This window comes from Aphis gossypii, chromosome 2 (genome assembly GCF_020184175.1).
Source record: "Aphis gossypii isolate Hap1 chromosome 2, ASM2018417v2, whole genome shotgun sequence".
NCBI lineage: Eukaryota > Metazoa > Arthropoda > Insecta > Hemiptera > Aphididae > Aphis > Aphis gossypii.
In genome coordinates this window covers 2,020,480-2,040,557 of record NC_065531.1, presented here as the reverse complement: position 1 = coordinate 2,040,557, position 20,078 = coordinate 2,020,480, and the positions used below count along the sequence as shown (strand labels likewise).

The 20,078-nt window shown below is 25.6% G+C and overlaps 1 protein-coding gene and 3 long non-coding RNA genes across 4 annotated transcripts; 2 read left to right on the top strand and 2 right to left on the bottom strand.

Moving 5' to 3' along the window:
• Positions 1-464: 464 nt before the first annotated feature.
• LOC114123720 (uncharacterized) lies at positions 465-2,185 on the bottom strand. The gene is made up of 3 exons (XR_003592379.2): positions 2,022-2,185; positions 1,789-1,939; positions 465-585 (listed from the first exon to the last, which is right to left on the bottom strand). It is a non-coding gene; the product is annotated as an uncharacterized LOC114123720 (long non-coding RNA).
• Positions 2,186-7,836: 5,651 nt separating this feature from the next.
• LOC114123687 (uncharacterized) lies at positions 7,837-8,864 on the bottom strand. The gene is made up of 3 exons (XR_007603912.1): positions 8,701-8,864; positions 8,422-8,572; positions 7,837-7,957 (listed from the first exon to the last, which is right to left on the bottom strand). It is a non-coding gene; the product is annotated as an uncharacterized LOC114123687 (long non-coding RNA).
• A 3,291-nt stretch (positions 8,865-12,155) lies between these two features.
• Positions 12,156-13,420, top strand: LOC114123689 (uncharacterized). Its single transcript, XR_007603911.1, has 3 exons — positions 12,156-12,320; positions 12,452-12,602; positions 13,284-13,420. It is a non-coding gene; the product is annotated as an uncharacterized LOC114123689 (long non-coding RNA).
• Positions 13,421-18,287: 4,867 nt separating this feature from the next.
• Positions 18,288-19,703, top strand: LOC126549939 (uncharacterized). Its single transcript, XM_050200441.1, has one exon. It carries the CDS (start codon positions 18,470-18,472, stop codon positions 19,253-19,255), a length of 786 nt encoding a protein of 261 aa, XP_050056398.1. The 5' UTR covers positions 18,288-18,469; the 3' UTR covers positions 19,256-19,703.
• The last annotated feature ends 375 nt before the right edge of the window (positions 19,704-20,078 follow it).

Genomic DNA, 20,078 nt, shown 5'->3' with positions numbered 1-20,078 from the left:
TTAATTTATGTGTTGTCGTATTATACACATAGTTATATTAAGCTCAGGTGATATTTTTTTAACTTCTATTGTAATTTAGTTACTTTTTAGACTCAAAATAAATGTAACTTAACCAAAGCAAAAAAAGTAGCTTAAAAATAATTTAGTTACAATTTTTATAAGAAATTAGTAATGTAATTTAATTACCAAAAAACAGTAACTTCCACAACACTGGTTACTTACTAAACGCTACATTAATTATTATACTCGTATTTGTTAATTGTGATATAAAATAATTCTTATTGAATGTGTTTAATAATTATTATTATTTTAAGAAAATAACCCGAAGGTTAGGAGATCTTTGCTTCTATTTCGTAATTATACGAATAAAATATTTAGTTACGTATTATTGTGCATTTTATTGGTATTTCAATAATAAATAGGTAGAATGATAGTAAGAATAAAAATAAATAGAAAACAAATGATTAACGGAAGAGTCTGTTTTATTTAGCTATGTCAATACATATAATTTATAAATTACACATATTGTTTGGATTATGGCATTTTTGAGTTTGTAATAGATGAACTACATATTGATTAACAGGTCTGAAACAAAAATAATTTATACAGTTAGCTAATGAATTTTCATTGTACTTAATACAAATATTAATTTTACTTAAATATTTAACAATTATAAATTAAAACATAATACAATTTGTTTTACTCTCTTTTATGTATGATTTTAATTATGAAACATAGTTATTAAAACCATGTATAATGAGTATACAATATATACATATAAATTTGTTTATAAGTGCTTTGTTCATTTATTTAAATATACTTTTTGAGATTAGAGAATTAATTTACTTATATTGGTTATTTAATATATTTTATACTATTTTTTTATTAATTATATTATTTTTAAACAAATTTCATAGTGTAAATATAGTGTCACTTGTCACATTACACAATGGTCTTCCTGCTGAGAATATATTAATAAAAAATATATTATATATATATATATATATATTATTCTAGTTTCATTAAATGTTTGACTTATTAATTAAAAGATTATTAATTTAATTAGAATACTATGTTAAATTATTCAATAGTGACGTTTGTAACTAATTATACTAAGTCATTTGCACATTTTCTTTATAAAAAGGTATTTTAAAAATTAATATATTTTTCAGTTTAAATCACCTCACAAGCTGGTATTTTTTATGTCAAAACACCTATCCAGCTATTATTAATATTATAATGATTAAGCTTGAAAGCAGACTTGCTTTATTAAAAAAAACTTTTGTTTTGTAGTAGATAACTATGTATATAGCTTGCAGAAACGTACTTTTATTTTTAATACTGACTTATATTAGATAATACTTATTAAATTAACATAATTATAATTTATAATTGAGAAAATGTATTTAAAACATTTGATAGAAAAAATGTATAATTGATTATTTTTATCTGAATAATTTTAATCTTATCTTGATAGTGGAATTCAACTGTAATAGGTAGGCAGAATGTATTTATCTTTATGTTTTATTTGTTTATACTTTGATAGGAAATATATTTGACGATATTGTTTGTCATATTTAATTATGCTTTATATCTATAATTATTGAATCGAATTTAATATTTAATGTTAATACGTGAATATATTATAGGTAATAAATTAATACATGAGTAATATGTTGATTTATTACTAATAAAATTTTTAAAACAAATGTATAAATCACTATTACAATCATTGAAAACAAAATTGATCGTAAATAGGTAGCTCGTCTTAAATAAGTAGGAACTTACCATCGATTGGCTGGTGGCTGGGGTGGCCTTGGCGACGATTTTGACGGCCTTGGCAGATTGGACTTGTCCAACAACAACGATGTTCATGGATACTTTTTCAGCGCCCATTTTTGATTTTGGTTGGTTTTCGTGGAGTGAAATAAAATGAAGACTGAAAGCAAAAAATAAAAATTTATGGTCATTCGGACAACTCGACTGAAACCATTATTATACATAAATCACATTACACTTACCAAAGAATAGATTTACACAAAAAATGCGTTATGCCGAAATCTAGATCTCGAGCGCCTTTTTATACGCTAATCTCGCGAGGATTGATTGAAGTGGGGCAGACGTGGCGTGATTATAATATTATGACTCGGACGTGGCGTGATTTTGTATTTATTGTTGTGGACTGATATTTTATACCTAAACAAATAAAATGATTTATTAAACACATTCTAAAATAATACGAACCGATTAGTAAGATAAAATTAAACAATTTAAAAAAAATGTATTGTGTAAAAATGTCTTTTCATTTTACTTATTTTACATATAATTATTAATTTTTAATATACGTTCAAACATAATTTTATTACTATTACATCGAAATTAATAAATAATGACTTATAAAACAATATAACAAATAATGTTAAATGCATAATAATATATAACTTATATAATGGTTTATAACCAATATTCATGAACCATTTAAATAAAGTTTTTTTAATTGTCATACTAAAATATATCATAAAATGATTTTTTTTTAGATTTTGATAATCTTTATATTTTTAGTACTTTGCTCATTAAAAATATTATGTCTTACGCATAACTAAATTTTTAAATTGAGTAATATTTTATGAAACATTCAAAAGTTTTAGATCAAAAAATTTTTTTTAGTTATTTTTAGCAATTCACAATATTTTTACTTATTTAATTTCCAATCATAACAACATAATTTTTGTATTTTTTAGAAACAATCGTTTTAACAGTCATAGTCAATTTTTTGTTTTTTTTTTGTTTTGTTTTGTAAACTCATGAATAAAATTTATAACAATTACATATACAGTATAAAAAAATATAATTATATTATAGTGGTGCTACTTGATAATAACGGGCACATGTGAACATTTCCAAATTGGGCCCTTACCTGCTAATAAATATAGCTCAATATACTGATATTAAAGCGATCTTTACCAATTGAGTTTTGTAAGTAATGCTTAATCAATTTTAATTTTGAAAAAGATATCTCTGCCAAAACTACTATTAAGGATATAATAATATATATATCACAAATAGACATTGAATATTTTTTAAAAATCCTTTTCTGTTTTTTGTTCGTCGTTTTTGAACCTCATTGACTCAAGATTTCATTTCTTATATCGTAGCTCAATTCAGTTTTAAGGAAAACTTCTTTGACTCAAAGTACGTACATTCCAGTGATTTTCAGTTTAAAATAATACTCCCGTATTTATCGTTGTAATAGTGATATTTTATTGTAATAATCAAATAATAATTATGTGGTTTTAATACAGTATTAAATCCAAATATTCAGTATATTATACACAGCTACGAAAGGGATGAATACCCTCTTGGAATTTCATTCATTACCTGATAACTACAACTGCCAACCAATTATACATATTAATTTTACTTAATGCTTATAAAATATTTACATTATATTATGTTTTGTATTATTATCAAATGTATTGTATTAAGTATAATAAATAATAACAATATAATTTATAGTACTAAAATTGTACTACCAATAGAAAAAAAATCAAAGAAAAAATTGATTTGATTGTAAACAAAAAAAAAGCATAAAATGTATTTTAAATAGGTATATTTAAATTACAAAAAGTACAAAAACTAAAATTTTAAGATAAGAATAATTTATTATTTTACATAATAATATATATTATATATTTATCCAATATCGTCAAAATTTAAACTTAGAAACTCATAACAATTTTTTATCACGCTTAACCTTATTTTAAAATTAGCTTAAGTTAAACTTATATGGAATTTTGTATTAAAATTTCAAATCTTAGGTATAATTTATTATTAAAAAATTATGAATTTTAACTACGAAATAATTTGCAAATTGTTGTGATTTTGTTGAAATTCCAACTTAAAACACGCTTAAAAATATATTGTGAGAATAATGAATACATATTTTTGATATTTTCAAATGGTATGAATGAAAAACTTATAAGGAACCTTATGTTACATTTTCAAGCTTTTTTAACGTTTATTATATCAAATGTAAATTTAAAAAAAAAAGTCAAACATTAAAAATACTTATTAATAGCATAAAAAGATCATCAATATTTAAATATTTTAAAAATTATTTCATATCAACGACAATGTTTAATAACAATAATTTTTTAATTTTTAACTGTCAATTAAAAGTTTGTAGTTTTGAATTATCAAACAAATTAATCAATATAGTAATAAGTACATTTTAATATAATTCAATTATGTAAAACTTAGAAGGTTTTATTTATCCTCAAATTCATAACTGGATTTTTTTTTTTTTTTTTGAGCTGTTTAATACTGATCATTTTGTTTGGTTTTAAGAAAATAGATAAAATGGTGACAGTGAAATAAATTAACAGTGTATTAGTTTCTTTCTTAAAAATTCATCGTAAATCTAACAGTAATTCCAATATTAAAATATTTTACATACCTACTTCCTACTTTGTTCCAAATGCTCTTAAAACATTTTTGAAAATTTCGTGAATAATAATAAAAATGTATTAATAGTTTAAGTGAAATTTAAAGGGGGATAGCAGTTTGCTTAGCACCTTATAAATTGATGCTGTTTTTGGTTTATTAGTTAATATTTTATTTCAATAAGGTTATATGTATAAAGCAATTTTTAAATATGTGAAATATAAAATGAAGGGTTGTGCAAGTAAAGCTTCTTATCGAAATCATAAGATTAACTGTAAAAATAGTAGGCTTTAGTAGTTTAAGTATTTCAATTGAAATCACATCTCTATATTAGTAATTTAATTGATATTAATTTTTCAGTGACTTTCATGCGATATACCAAATGCTAGTGGTTTTCAACCAGTTTTCCGGAAAACACTTTACTGTTCTAAAAAACGATTTAGACATTTTGGACAGATCGAGTAAAATTGGTGTGGGACTTAAATTTGTTTTCAAAATCTATTTATCGAATTAAAATGTCGTTGAGTATACTTTTTATGTGGTTCTGTAATAAAAAAAAAAATACGTATAATTTAATCATGTGTGAAACTGCATGTCAGATAGCTGCACGTGTCAACTCGAGTTCGCATATATATGTTATATACATTTCATAATTCGCACGATGCCAAGTACGTCTTCTGCAGACACTATCCTCACAGACATCACGCGTATTTGTCTCAATAGACAGTAAACACCATTTGTTCAAAAATTACCATTTTCGACCCATTATAACGTCGACCTTATCCGACAATATATATATTATTAGAGATATCTCTTACATGGATACCAATCAAATTATTCTGTATAATATAGGCTGTAAATCAACGTCAGTACACTGATGTGTTTCGATATCGTATACAAATACAAAGTAAGCGTCATTCGGATATCTCATAATATCATTATATCATTCATCTACTGTTCCAATATGTTTCGGTAATCGTATTTCGTTTAATCGACGTTTTAATGATCAAAGTCGAAAAAATATACGTTAATTATTAATGATTACAATATTGTATCCATCATTCATTTCATCGGACCACTTTTCGACTGAAAACAAGAGCCTTATTTTATTTGTGGTATTTGATTATCGAGATTCTCGGTAGATAAACATTTATATTGATAAATGAAAACATGTTTATCTTTTGAATTGATTGATTCTAATTTTTTTTTTTATTATTATTTAAAATAATTATCTTATTAACTACTTAAATACATATCTTTGTGAATAAATTACAGCTAGTTATAGAATTATGACATTCTGCATTAATGTATTAATATTTTTATATTTATTATTTACTATCACAGTATCTATCACCCAATGGAGGTCTGCATTATAAATTAAGTAAAACGAAACAAAATAGTTCCAATTATGACATGAACTCAATATTACACATTTCAAAAAATACATAATACACGTATTATAAATTATAATTGAGTGTTTACGAGGGTTGAATAAAGCCATGAATCAAATATTTGTAGTGCAATGTGAGTAAGATACCGTATTTAGTTAAAATATTGTTTACATGATATATTAACATCATTAATTAAAATATTTGTTTGATATTTATGGTTCATTTAATCGTCCATTATAAAATATGTTTTAACGAGACAAACCAATAATCGATTATTGATTATAAGTATTTCATAATGAAGCAGCATTTCTATTTTAACTACATCAAACATAAATTAATAAATTAAAATCCTTATATTTATAATATACTAGCTAATGTTGTAGTGACCGTAAAAAATGCTTGAACTTGATTGTTAAAATGAAAACAATTATTGTTTTTTTTTTTGCTGTACCTAAATAAAAAAATAAATTAATAGAAACACTAATTGAATGATCGAATCTATTTTGACTGCTACAACTTTTGTGGTTTTCGAAATGTACGAGAAACAACCAACAACAAAATAAATGCACAATAATTTCTTATAACTCTAGATAATATAATATAATATAACGATATAGGTACAAATATGCAAATTTGAAATAATTTATTTATTATGATATTCAGTTACTACTGAACAAATCGTTCACCGATCCAAAGGGATGACCCATTGCATTTTAAAATTTGAATGAAAGAAAATTATTGTATGAAGTGTTGAATTTATGAAGGTTACTAAAACACCAAGGGTGATCAACTTTGTTTCTTATTTATAAAATCAAAATTTACTTAATTTTATGTATACATTTATAAAATATTACCAAATTATATGAAAATATGTGTTTAAAATATTTTGGTTCTTTATTTTATCATTTTTATCTATGTGGCTCGAGAACGTATACATGCTGGCCACCTCTGCTATAGACATATAATTTTAATTATGACAAATTCATATTTTTATTTTTTTATATAGAAAATATAAAATACTTATATAGGTACATTTGAATATAATAGATAAATATATTATACTATAGAACAATAAAATATTGTAGTATAGTATAGTATTATTAATTATTATCTTATTAAAAACGTACGTATGACTGTGTTTATATACATATAATGATAAATAAATAATAATAGTTAGTTATTAAGTTCAGTTAAAAATCAAAATTAAATACTAACTATTTTTTTCTTTAGGTAATTTATAAGAACATATTTAAACAGAACATAATTGATTTTAAATAAAACTATTTGAAGCGAGATCTTACTATGTCTGATCAGTATTCATTTTAATCGTGATGGATGTATTAGATTATAATATTATATTAGTATGTAATATATGTATATTATAATATAGGTATTCATTATATAAAATACTAAGTATATTTAGAATACAGAATATTATAAAATTAATTAAATCATATTATATTGAAACAAATAATATTTGTATATAATTATAATAGTTAAATATTATCAAATTTTAAACAAAAAATCAACGAATTTTACTTATTAGATATCAGATGACTAGAACGTGTGAATAATGGTTCAAAAATGAATTTCAAAGCACTAGTTGCGCCAGAATGCACCTCTAGTAGTCAGTTTTACTCACAGTAATTATTATACGTATACTATCATTATGATTATAGGTTATCAATATTGGTACTACTATTAAGATTAATAAAACGTTGTATATACGAGTACAATATGTCACTGTTACTCTTAGATTATAATATACATTTGTAGGTGTATAATTATTTATAATTGTATTACTTGTTTGTAAACAAATTGTATTCATGTTGACTGCTGTTACTATGTACCATAGTTATCATACATTATGATAATAAACTATAAAAGACTTTATGCCCTTATTTAATGTTTTCTCATAATTAAAATATGTTACTTATTTCTGTACCTAATATCTCTTAAAAATATAATGAGGTATCTATATAACAAAAAAAAACAGTGTAAATTACGGAAAAGATTGATTTATTTTGTAATGTCAATACATAATATTGATTAGATAAAAGTATTGTTTGGGCTATGGCATTTTTGGATTTGCGATGTATGAATTACATGTTGAATTAACAGTTCTGAAACAAAATAAATAAGCATAGTGAAAATAATGTGATTAGAAACAAACTTTAAAATCACAAAATGTAGGTATACTAGATTATAAATTTATATTTATATTGTCATATTTATTATAAGAAAAATCGGTAACTAAATAAAACAATGTAAAAATTAGATTTAGAAAGAATAATATTATACTTGTACAGTACAAATTAGAAAAACCTTTTTTTCATATTTCATCATTTGCATTGATAATTTATAATTATAATACTGTAAGTACTATTGTTGTAAAAAAAAAAATTGATTTAAATTTCTAATAACGAAACTTTGTGATTTTATATATAATTTTAGTTAAATTTAGGATATAGAAATTCAACAAATTTTCAAATCTAAATAATTCTGAAAGTTTGATATAGAAATTTGTTAATCATTCAAAAGTTGAATGAATATTATAAATAGGCCTAAATGTAGAGTTGGTACTCACCATCAATTGGCTGGTGGCTGGGGCGGCCTTGGCGACGGTCTTGATGGCCTTGGCAGATTGGACTTGTCCAACGACAACGATGTTCATGGATACCTTTTCAGCGCCCATTTTTGATTTTGGTTGGTTTTCGTGGAGTGAAATAGAGAAAAGACTGAAAATTATAAAATAAATAAATAAATAATAATTAAATGAAACGGTTAAGTTTTCAACGTTGTGAATTAACAATATGGTTTAATTATGTTATAAACTGTTGTTATTATTTTGTAAGTAGATACTCACCAAAGAATAGATTTGCACAAAAAATGTGTTATGCCGAAATCGAGGAGCCGGGCTCCTATTTATACCTCTGATTAGCGTCAGGCGGCATGGCGTGATTGTACAACGGTGTACGTCCGTTGGTCATCGTCGAGTGGTGCCACGTTCGCGCATTACGTTATATTATTGTTATTGTGTTTACGCCGTTGTTTTTAATATTTTCATACTTGAATACGTTCAAATAATTCTCACACCATACAATATTATTGTATACATAACAATAATAAATGAACCTACTATGACCAAATATAATAGTTTGTTTAGGAAGTATACTTATGTCATATCCAATATTATTATAATAATGTTTTTTAACATAGTTGATAATAATATTATGTATTGATTTAATAAACAATAACGAAAATAACAATCATACGAATTAGTAGCTGTATTAGATATCTATGTAAATAATGCATTTTTATCTTTGTTTAAAGACATTGCATTAATACAAAATACTACCTATAATATGGATTATTGTGACAGAGTAAAAATCAAATAATAATCTCAAAATGTAGCTTTAGTAAGTAACCCCGTCTGGACGTGAAAATAGATGTACAAGACAAAAACGAATGAAGGGATTAAGATGGCCAAAATAAAACTAATCAATTAATTTATTTTTGTTCATATCAAACTTTTCGTTATTTTAAAAATAAATATGTTATTATCTAATAGGTATTAGGTACCTAATAATACATATATTATGTATGATACGTAGGCCTTCATTACCAAAATTTAAAATATCTTGATTCGCACCAGATATAATTCGATGGTTAAGTAAGTATAGTAAAGAACAATAATTAACGATAATAATATTATGATTTGCATTATTTCAAGTCATTTTTCCCTTTCTGAATGTTAACTATCCTTATTAAATATTTAACATTAGAGTTATTTACTAAAAAGGATTAAACTACAAAGAATCGCGGCAAAATACGAGTACTAATTTGTTTCTTATTTAAATATTATATTTTTCTGAAATATTATAATTTAATATCAGCAGATTAATATTATAAATAAAAAAATTATTTTACATAAAAAATGTATTGTTATTAAATTATTATGCTCAATACATTCAATAATTATATTATTATATTATTTAAGTTCAATTAATCACAATTATTATTATTTTTTATTATTTTTTATTTTATTGTCACAGCATCTTATACAAGGTTATTAACTTACAATTAAGGTATACATTTAAATTATAATATACACAATTATTATTATTTAATTATTTTACAATTGATTTTATTTGTCGTCATAGGTGTTTTTAATATTATAAAATGGAATTTTTGTTCATGTCTTTTAAAGATTTAATCATTACTAAATTTAATTTTTTTTAACTTATATATTTAATTATTATTTACTTATTATATATTTTACAAATACAACGTAAATTATTAATATTATTATTTAAAATTATATTTTTCATTCAAGTAACCGTTTCGAGTAAACTATAATATATTATTAAATATAATATAATAATATATATAATATAATTATTATTATATATTTTATAACAAATATTATACCTTATTATTATTTAACAGGGGACTCAATATGTAGTGATATTACTTGAACAAGCTCAAAATGAAATAGTAAAATATTAGTAGCCCAAATAGGTTAGGTATATATATTATAAATATGTGAAAATGGAAATCTTTGTCATGCGTGTTCTGAAACTACTCATCCGATTATCGTGATTTTTTTTTAATGAAAGAGTACATTACGGAACAGGTTTTAAACCTTTTTCTGTATCTTATGAAAAATCAAGTAATTAATTTTTTAATAATCCGCAAATACGAACATAATGATTTTATTTTTTATCCTTGTTACCAATTACCTATTAGGTATAATTAGAAATTAGTATTTTAGTGAATAGTTTATGTAATTATGTAGAATATCAGTACAAAACTTTTTCGTTGTTTTTGATTCATTCTATTTAAACTTTATGAGCTGTTAGTATTTAGTTCAGAATAAAAAAAAATCAAATTTGGATCGTTCAACAAAAAAATAGAAAAAAAAATGTTGTTATTAAATGATCAAAAAAAGCAACGCTGGCCAGGACAGCTATATCAAGTTAATATGCCGGAAATATCATCTATACACCGAACAGAAAATCAAAAATATTATTTATATTATTTTATCCTCCGGCGTTACACTAAATGTTAGTATTAGGCGACCGAATTCAAAACGAATTCTTTTTTATGAGCAACAAAGTGCACGAAGTTTGTTATATAATAATATAATCTAAAAATTAAATAAATAGTCATTATTGATCATAATATATTACAAAATAAAGGTATTAGGTAAGTTAAAGTTATCAACGTAAAAGACATTTATTTATGAGCAAATAGCTAACAAACAATATGTTTAACTCAAAAATATAAATTGAATATCAAATATAAAATAAAAATAAAAACTAAATTGTATTTAAAAATGTTAAACCTAGGATATTATGCTGGGTTATATATAATAATTATGCGACTTAAATTTTTTTTAACTACTTTTTTTTCTATGTTGCGCATGGTTCAGAGAGGGAAAACAAACAGTACACTGGCATACTCTTAATTAAGTACAATATTATTCAAACATTATATAAATCAAAATCAAAAGTAAATAAATCACAAAACAGTTTTGTTTAATAGATAAAACTATTTTCAATTTTCAATTTATTTATTATAATTTATCGTTTTATCAAATATACTATAAATCCAGTATTATTTTATTGCAAAACAAAATCTAATTTTCATTTGTTATGTTTTAAGAATATGTTAATATTCTAAGTAAAGTGTTTACTAATAGCGCTTATATACTCATATATAAATATAAAGCGTCATTTCCTCATTAATATGAGAAAGCGCTAATTTAAATGAGTGTTCTCGGCTTATTCTCGAGCGCAATCACATTTTCTATCTACCTCTAACGGGATATAACAGGGTTAAATAAATGAGAGACGTGTGAGGGTTAGACCTTCCTCTCTCATTGCCTATATTTTTATAAAATGTTATTATATAATTCCTTTCAAAAAAATCTTAAAATTATAATATCATTGTTCATGTTTACACAAAAATGTATTTATTTTCTTGTAATATCTATTTCACTTCTTGTAAAATATAAAGTTTTCAGTATAATAAATTTTGCCATCGTCAATTTGTTTATTCCATTAAATAGTCCGTTTTATGTATTTTTGTGAAAATTCACATTCTAAATGAATATTTCACTATTTGGAGTTTGGACATCCAACAGGTACCCCGCAGGTTTCCTGTATTATATATAATAATATTTTTTATTGTCAAGTTATAATATAACTACTATATTATAAGAATACAACAATATACAATAAATTGTCGTATTTTATACGTATTATTTTTCACGAGATATGCGATTTAAACATTTTTAACATTTATCAGTTTCGTTTAAATCATACGTGTAGTACACAAACACGCGTATTATCTTACCACAATAATAATATTAATATCACGCCACGATGCTCCTCCTTCATTTCCCATCTCAAATGTTAGTATAAAAAGACGACCGGCTCCTCGATTCCGGCATAACACATTTTTGTGCAAATCTATTCTTTGGTAAGTACGAAACAGTAATACCTAACAATAATCATTATTCATATTATTCATATACATTATACATATTACACGTTTTTTATTCTATATAGACCAAAACTTATTTGTTTGCTTTATTTTTGTTTCTATTGTAGTCTTCACTTTATTTCACTCCACGAAAACCAACCAAAATCAAAAATGGGCGCTGAAAAAGTATCCATGAACATCGTTGTCGTTGGACAAGTCCAATCTGCCAAGGCTATCAAGACCGTCGCCAAGGCCGCCCCAGCCACCAGCCAATTGATGGTGAGTATCTGTTACTAAGAATACAAATTAAAAACGCATAATGTAATATTTGATATATTCTTATGGTTAAATAAATATTATAAAGATACTTTTATTTAATTCATTCTAAATTGTTTTCAATGTATACAATTGTTAGGATTTTTCTGTTTAGAATTTTTTTACAATCAATTTCGTATAATAATTTGTTCTAACTTAAACAAATTCTCAATTCAATATCTAATAATAAATTATTTTATTTTATTATTTCAATAGATATATCAATGTAGGTAAATACAATACTTAAATTAATTATCTAATTTTTTATTTAATTATATCCCTAATAACATCTGAAAACTTTATTTTTAATCTCAACTACCTATATTATATACACAAAGTAATAATCAGTTAAATGAATATACTTCAAAAATTCATAAAATATTATTTTTTTACTCCCAATGTTATGTACAAAAAAAATATTTAATTAATCGACAACAACCAATTAACAAAATAAACAATTATTTTTAATTGAGTTATTATAATACCCGTAAAAGAATTTGAATCACCCTCGAAAATTAGTTTAAGCTTGATATTATATAGTTACAAAAAAATATATGTATTTGAAATCTTGAAATGAATTCCCTAATTAATGTTTAAGTTAACAATTAATATGTATTATAATACGATTGTCTATTTTTTTTTCAGAACTGTTAATTCGTCATGTAGCTCATACGTCACCAACTCAAAAATGCCATAGCCCAAAAATTACAATAATATGTAATTATACTAACATGTATATAAACTAATATGTACATCACAAAATAAATCAGTTTTCTCCGGCATTTGCTTTGTTTTAATTTTTTTATTTTCCTATTATGACAATTTATGACAATCCTCATTTAATAAAAAAAAAAAGTAGGTATAAGTATTCGTTGTAGTTTATACCATGTATCTATTATTACATATATCTTAAATGGTATGCAAAGTAATATAAACGTGTGGTAACTAATATATATTAACTTTATAGACTATAAAATAATTTTTAACCAGAATTATGTAATATTATCAAATTATATCCAAATCATAATGTTGATTACGGACATATATTTTATCTTGAGTTTATAATAGGTGACATAGGTACAATAACCTGTATCTTATAAAAGTGAATAATTTCTTAAATATTTTTGTTTAAAAAAAATATATATTTTACCGCACAGCAATAATAAATATAATATAAATAATAAGTAATAGGCACGTATATTATTATAAAATAATATTTGACATTTCTAAAATAAATAATTTTGGTTATTTGCAAAAATGTTCATACAAATTTAATTTACAATGACAATAGATAAAATGTGTTTTCTTTAGTAAAAAAAAAATTATATAATAATAATAAGATTTTTTTATTGTTTAAAATAAACTACAAATAGAATAGGAACAGGTACCTACTACCTAGATATTTTTAAGTTTTATACAAATATAACATCTCAAAAGTCTCTGACTGTGCAGACGAAAGACGAAAGCTTTTAATTAGAATAAATTAATAAATTAGTTGTTATACTACAAAATTTAATTTTTGTAATTAGTAATTTAAATAATATTTAAGATATTATACAAACATAGTTTATACTTATTTTTTGTATGATATTTATAGTAGATAGTTATTATTTATATTACAACTATTACATTGTTTTTATATCTTTAATTCAAATTACAGATTACAAAAAAGTGGATATAACGGCATTATAGGTATTTCATTAGTATACCAACCACAACATTCCATTTGAATGGATATTAAAAGTAGATTTCTTATAAATTAATATTGTTTAAATAATATAGTAGCCAGTTAGTATGTTTTAAATTAAATGAGATTTTTGTTTGTTGGAAATTGGAATCATAAAACGAAAATAATTTAATTCAACTATATGTATAAAATACCTAAGTTGAACTATTAATTAATTAATGATGTACGAAGTACTTAAATTATACAAATAATATTTTTTATTATCGCTGATTTCTTTATTGTTATTTAGTTATAATATTATAAGCTCGAAATAAGTTACCATTTTTTTTTCTAATGAATGTTGAATAACGATAACGATAACAATAATTTGACCTTGATTTTCAATTACATTTTTTTTTCGATTGTTATTAACTAAATATATTTGTCATCAACATCACTTGTTTATAAATAAAAAGTAATAAAAAATAATAGGTACAAAACTCACTATTGATTGTGATCTTAAAACAACTATAATAATTACAAGAAACGTAATCTTAACAAAAGTTTATTTAAAAATTTAATATTTATTTTTATTGGTTATCTGTATTCTAAAACTACATATTTAAAATATTAATTTTGTATTATTAGTATTTTAAGAGCTCTTTTCTGAAAATTCTTTCATTCTTAGTCTATTAAAATAAACTCGAGCAGTAATAATATGTGACGAATAAAATACAATATAATAATGAATTATTTAGTGAAGTATAAAGAATAAACAATTCGGGATTATTTTTATGTTTTTTAATATTTTGATAAATGATAGAAATAAATCTATGTAACCAAATTTCATTTCGATCAAGGTGCAAATATGCAATACGTCAAACCTACAATTACGAAAAAAAAATATTAAAAACGTAAAAATGAATTGAATTGTTTTTTTGTTTTAATCAAAACGTTTGAAGCGAGCAGGCTGCAGGCGCAATTGTTCCAAAAGCCAAAATTTAAGTCAATACTAATTTTCTAGAACAATGTACCCTATAAATATTTAACAACAAACAATATATTCGGTCGTAAATTATATACACGCACACCGGTCGATTACTACAATATAGATATACAAACATTTTAGAATTCAAGTATAGTGAGTTACTACACAATATAATATTTTATACGGAAATGCACATATTGAAATAATAGTATAGATATAGTACCTATACAGTCCAGCGTACGCCCCCACATCACTATAATGTACTACCTATGTGAAGGTGTTTGGAAAAATTATTGACAAACGATTTCGGTGGCTCAAGAAAAAAAATATATCATTATTGTCAATCCATCTGACGAGCAACGAAATGGTATACCTACACACTACACAGGTTTATATTTTGGCGTCTGACGGACTATAACTTATTTATAACACACTACTGCTGTAGCGATTGTTGCAGTAGTGATCTTCGAAACATGTAATCGTTCTGCAGACCGTATACTCCTCTGAACACAATATTACGACCCATATGAGTTTTTTTCGGGAGTAAAATGAAAATCGATAAACGCACTGGCGATGTTCATGACGACGGCTGTTACGAGTACATGCGTCTGACACACACATTGGCAGTATGCTGTGGACTACCCATCACTCGCAGACGAATCAGCAACGTCGGCGAACGCTGCAATAGAAACTCGGATGAAGTACGAGGTATAAAATACCACTCGATACGTGGATTAAAAGTAAATTCAAAAAACTCGATGTTTCTCATAACGAAACATAACGGTATTGGAATACTAGATACAAGACACAATATTGTTTTTAAGAAATTTATAAATTGTATTAAATTATAAAAGGTGGTAGGTACTGCACAACCCTGATAATGATATCAAAATCCACAGTTTTATTTTCTTTTTTTAGTAATTTTAATAATTTTTGTACAGTGAAACTTCTATATAACGAAGTCTCACGAGAGACAAATAAAAATCGTATTATAGAGGAATTCATTAAATAGAATTATAGCGCATGATTAACAAATTACAATGAATGTCAAAGTTCTCAAAAATAATTCGTCAAACAGAAAATTTTGTTAAATGGAAATTTCACTATACATGTATGTATTTCGGAATCAACACTACCACTTATGCATCAGTTAACTGCTTTTGAAGCACGTGCCAATATAATATGGTAGTGTCAGTGTTCCAGTATTCTATTAGGCACCCTCAATAATTTTTACTTATGGTAAATGTATTCTAGGTTATAGTTACCAAGGGTAAATACTAAATATATACTATTTACATCCCCTATGGGTAAAAATATCACAGCATACTTCAACCCTTTAAAACGACCTTTTAAAAGTGTGTTTGGAGAGGGGGTGTAAATATATTCCAGTATATTTTTGGCGATTTTAAAAATATCTTAGGATATAATTTTTCCCAGTGGATGTCAAAACACCCTAGTAAATATTTACCCTCGTTCACTATAACCTATCATACATTTATTGGAGATAAATATGGCTTGTTACACCGGTCAATAGATTGATTTGGGATAGATCCGTATAACTATAAAACATTTTAATGTTTTTAATTTATGTCCAAAATTATTTTACTAAAGTTTTCTACAATATAAGACAGATATTATTTGACATTCCATCAAAAATAAATATCGCTATACAATATGCATTATATATGTATTATGTCTATACATGTAAAGGAAAAAATAAACTATTCAAACGTCACATCACCATTTTTAAAAATTAAAAAGGAAAAATTAATGCTAGTTAAAAAAAAAATAATTACAACTTATAATCGACTCCAAAAAAATATAAGCTGCATAATGTTGATTATTATTATTATAATATATTAATGGAAACACACGAACAGGGATAAAAATAAACAGGAGAAATTTACTATTTTTATTTTTATTTGGCTTTATTTTGACAGTGTCCGATGGCTTATTGAAATCTACTGAGGCAGAACAATATGCTCTTTCATATAAGACCATACAATTAATTACTGCTATAGCAGTACTGACATTTTTTTGACGGTTTTCGTATTACTGCTATAACAGTAATATTTGAAAGAGTTCCCCGATATCAATTTTTGAAATTACTGCTATAGCAGTATTGTCCACCAACGTGTTTTAATTTCTATCTAAATGACGACAGATGCACACAAATTGCAATCTGTATCAAATAAATGTATACCATTTTAGATGAATTGCATCCCGAATGTAACTTGCGCAATCGTTTTCACGTACAGGATTGTAAGAAGTTTTAGATAATTAATATTATTTGTTCATATTTCATTATGCAAGTAAAACGTTTAATTAACTACGTATTTTAAAGTAAATTAATATCTACGGCTCATAATATCATTATTTGTATTGTAGTGTATCTAATTCCATATTAATTTAAAATAAAAATTAATATTAAAAATTAAAATTATTTTTTTATACATAAAAACACTTTCTTAATAAAAAAAAAAAAACCAGGTTAAAATTTTTTAAATGATTAAATGTAGTATAACAGTCATACATAATTTACTAGCATTACACTGAATTAAAATAATCTAAATTCGATTAAAAAAAAATACGATACACACTTCAACAGGGATCAGGATAAAAACAATAAACTATATAATAAATTGTACAATTTATGTAAAGCACGCGTAACGAGTAATAATAAATAAAGCACGTCAACTTCGATAAGTTTGTAAATTATACATTGCTTTTAGCACGATTGCACATAAACCATTTAAAAACGTGAACCACTTGATGAAAAACGTACATTTATTGACAACTATTAGTGTTCTATTTTATGTTTTCTACTTTGAATATTTTTGTATGCTTTATGTTACAAAAACTGCACAATGCCTATAAGCACTAATTAGAAAATACAGTCTAAGTCTAACGTTACCTACTAATCGGAATACTACGTACAAGATATACCTAATATTATTTTTAAGAAATGTATTTGAGTTCTTAATGGTATAAAAGTTGCTGCCCCAACCCTGATAAGTGATAATTATATAGATATCTACATATCCACTCGGGCGTCATAGTAATGAAGTGCTGAGTAATTTATTATCGTCGTTTTTCTAACCCACAGGATACAAGTACGCGTTCGACTGGTGCGTCGTGCCCGTGTGGCTGGCATACGCAGTGCTGGACGCGTTCATCATGTACTACAACTACCTGGAAGCTTCCGGTTACGTGGGCGCATCCTTACGGAAGTGTTTCGAAGACTCGTACTGCTTCGCCGTCATCGAGCTGGCCAACCGGAACCTGGGCCCGTTCTCGGCGTTGATGTGCACCATGTTCTACGGACGTCAGCACAAAGCGGCCTCGCTGGCCGGCACAGAGCGCGTGTTGGCGTTCATCCGGGAGACGGATGGGGACAAGAGTGCGTCGCTGTCCGCGGCCGCCAAGTACTACTCGGCCGCTATGATGGTCGCGTATGTCGCGATCATATGGTTGTACACGGCGGCCGTTCCGGTTGCCGTCATATTTTTGTACAGCATAAACGCGCTGGGACAGGTAGCCGTCTACAGCCTGGTCACGTTCCAGTATTACGTCCTGGGACGCGGTTACGCACGCATCGATCGGCTGCTCGAAGTTGAAGCCGTGGGCCATCACGCGCGCCGGTCGCTAGCCGCGCGCGTGGCCCGTCTGGCCCGGGTGGCTGACGACTTTGGCCGACAGGTGAGCCACCTCAATCGGTCGTACTCGATCATGCTGTTGTTCAAGTGGCCGTACAACGTGGTCCGTATCGTCATGGTCGTGTTCCGAATCATCGAGCTATCGTCCACCGTGCAAGGCACTCATCAGTTTGCCCGCATAGCCGCCGTACTTATCGTCGAACACGTGGGCGAGATTATCCTGTTCCTGTTGCAACTGTCGTATTTCTGTTACACGGGAGCCCGTCTGTCCGGTCAGGCACGTGGTTCAATGTCCTTCCTAATATAGTTATTATAATATTATATTATTATCTGCACGATATTTCTGATCGATCGATACCTCATACGACTACTTTATACGTTCATCCGTTTTCCCTGTAGAGCTGACCGATACATTAACTAAAATAAATACGGTTTTACAATGGTACGACTAGGTTTCCAGTAGATTAGTCGTGGTTAAACTACGCTTTTTTTTCTTTTTTTACTTAGTTTCCCGCCGCTACTAGATAACCTTATGATTTTAGAGCTTCACAATGGTAAATGGGGGGAAACACTATATAATATAGCGACCGGATTGACGATTTTTTTACTCGAGTTTTGAGGAAATCGATAGTTTCTTAGATGTCAATACTGTTTGAAATAGATTCGTATGCGCGGTAGATAGTCAATTTATCGCATGCATTTATGCGAGCTATAGTGTAATAAACTATAAAGTAATAAAATAATGATCAACATTAGTAGGTACTAAGTATTATTTTAGACGAATATAAAATTCAGCAATACTTATACATGGTATGACGTTGCTGTTTAAACCACAAATTAGGGAAATTGTTATTATTATTATTTATTTTTATTTAAAAATTGAAATGTATAAATACATGTATATTTATACAAATATTTATACTTATTATTATATGAAATTATACATAAATGATTATAATTATGATTTTACATAATAATAATAATATTGTTTCGAACAAAGACCTAACATTTAAATAAAAAGTGTTGCAGACAAATTAAATCAAGGTATAAATACGATTTTACAGTATATTTCTAGTATAATTGCTACTAAATAAAAATAATTTAAATACTCATTCGATATGTTGAAAAAA

Bases quoted from the DNA above. Each gene is read 5' to 3' on its own strand.
- LOC126549939 (XM_050200441.1), top strand. From the start codon at position 18,470: ATGTACTACAACTACCTGGAAGCTTCCGGTTACGTGGGCGCATCCTTA.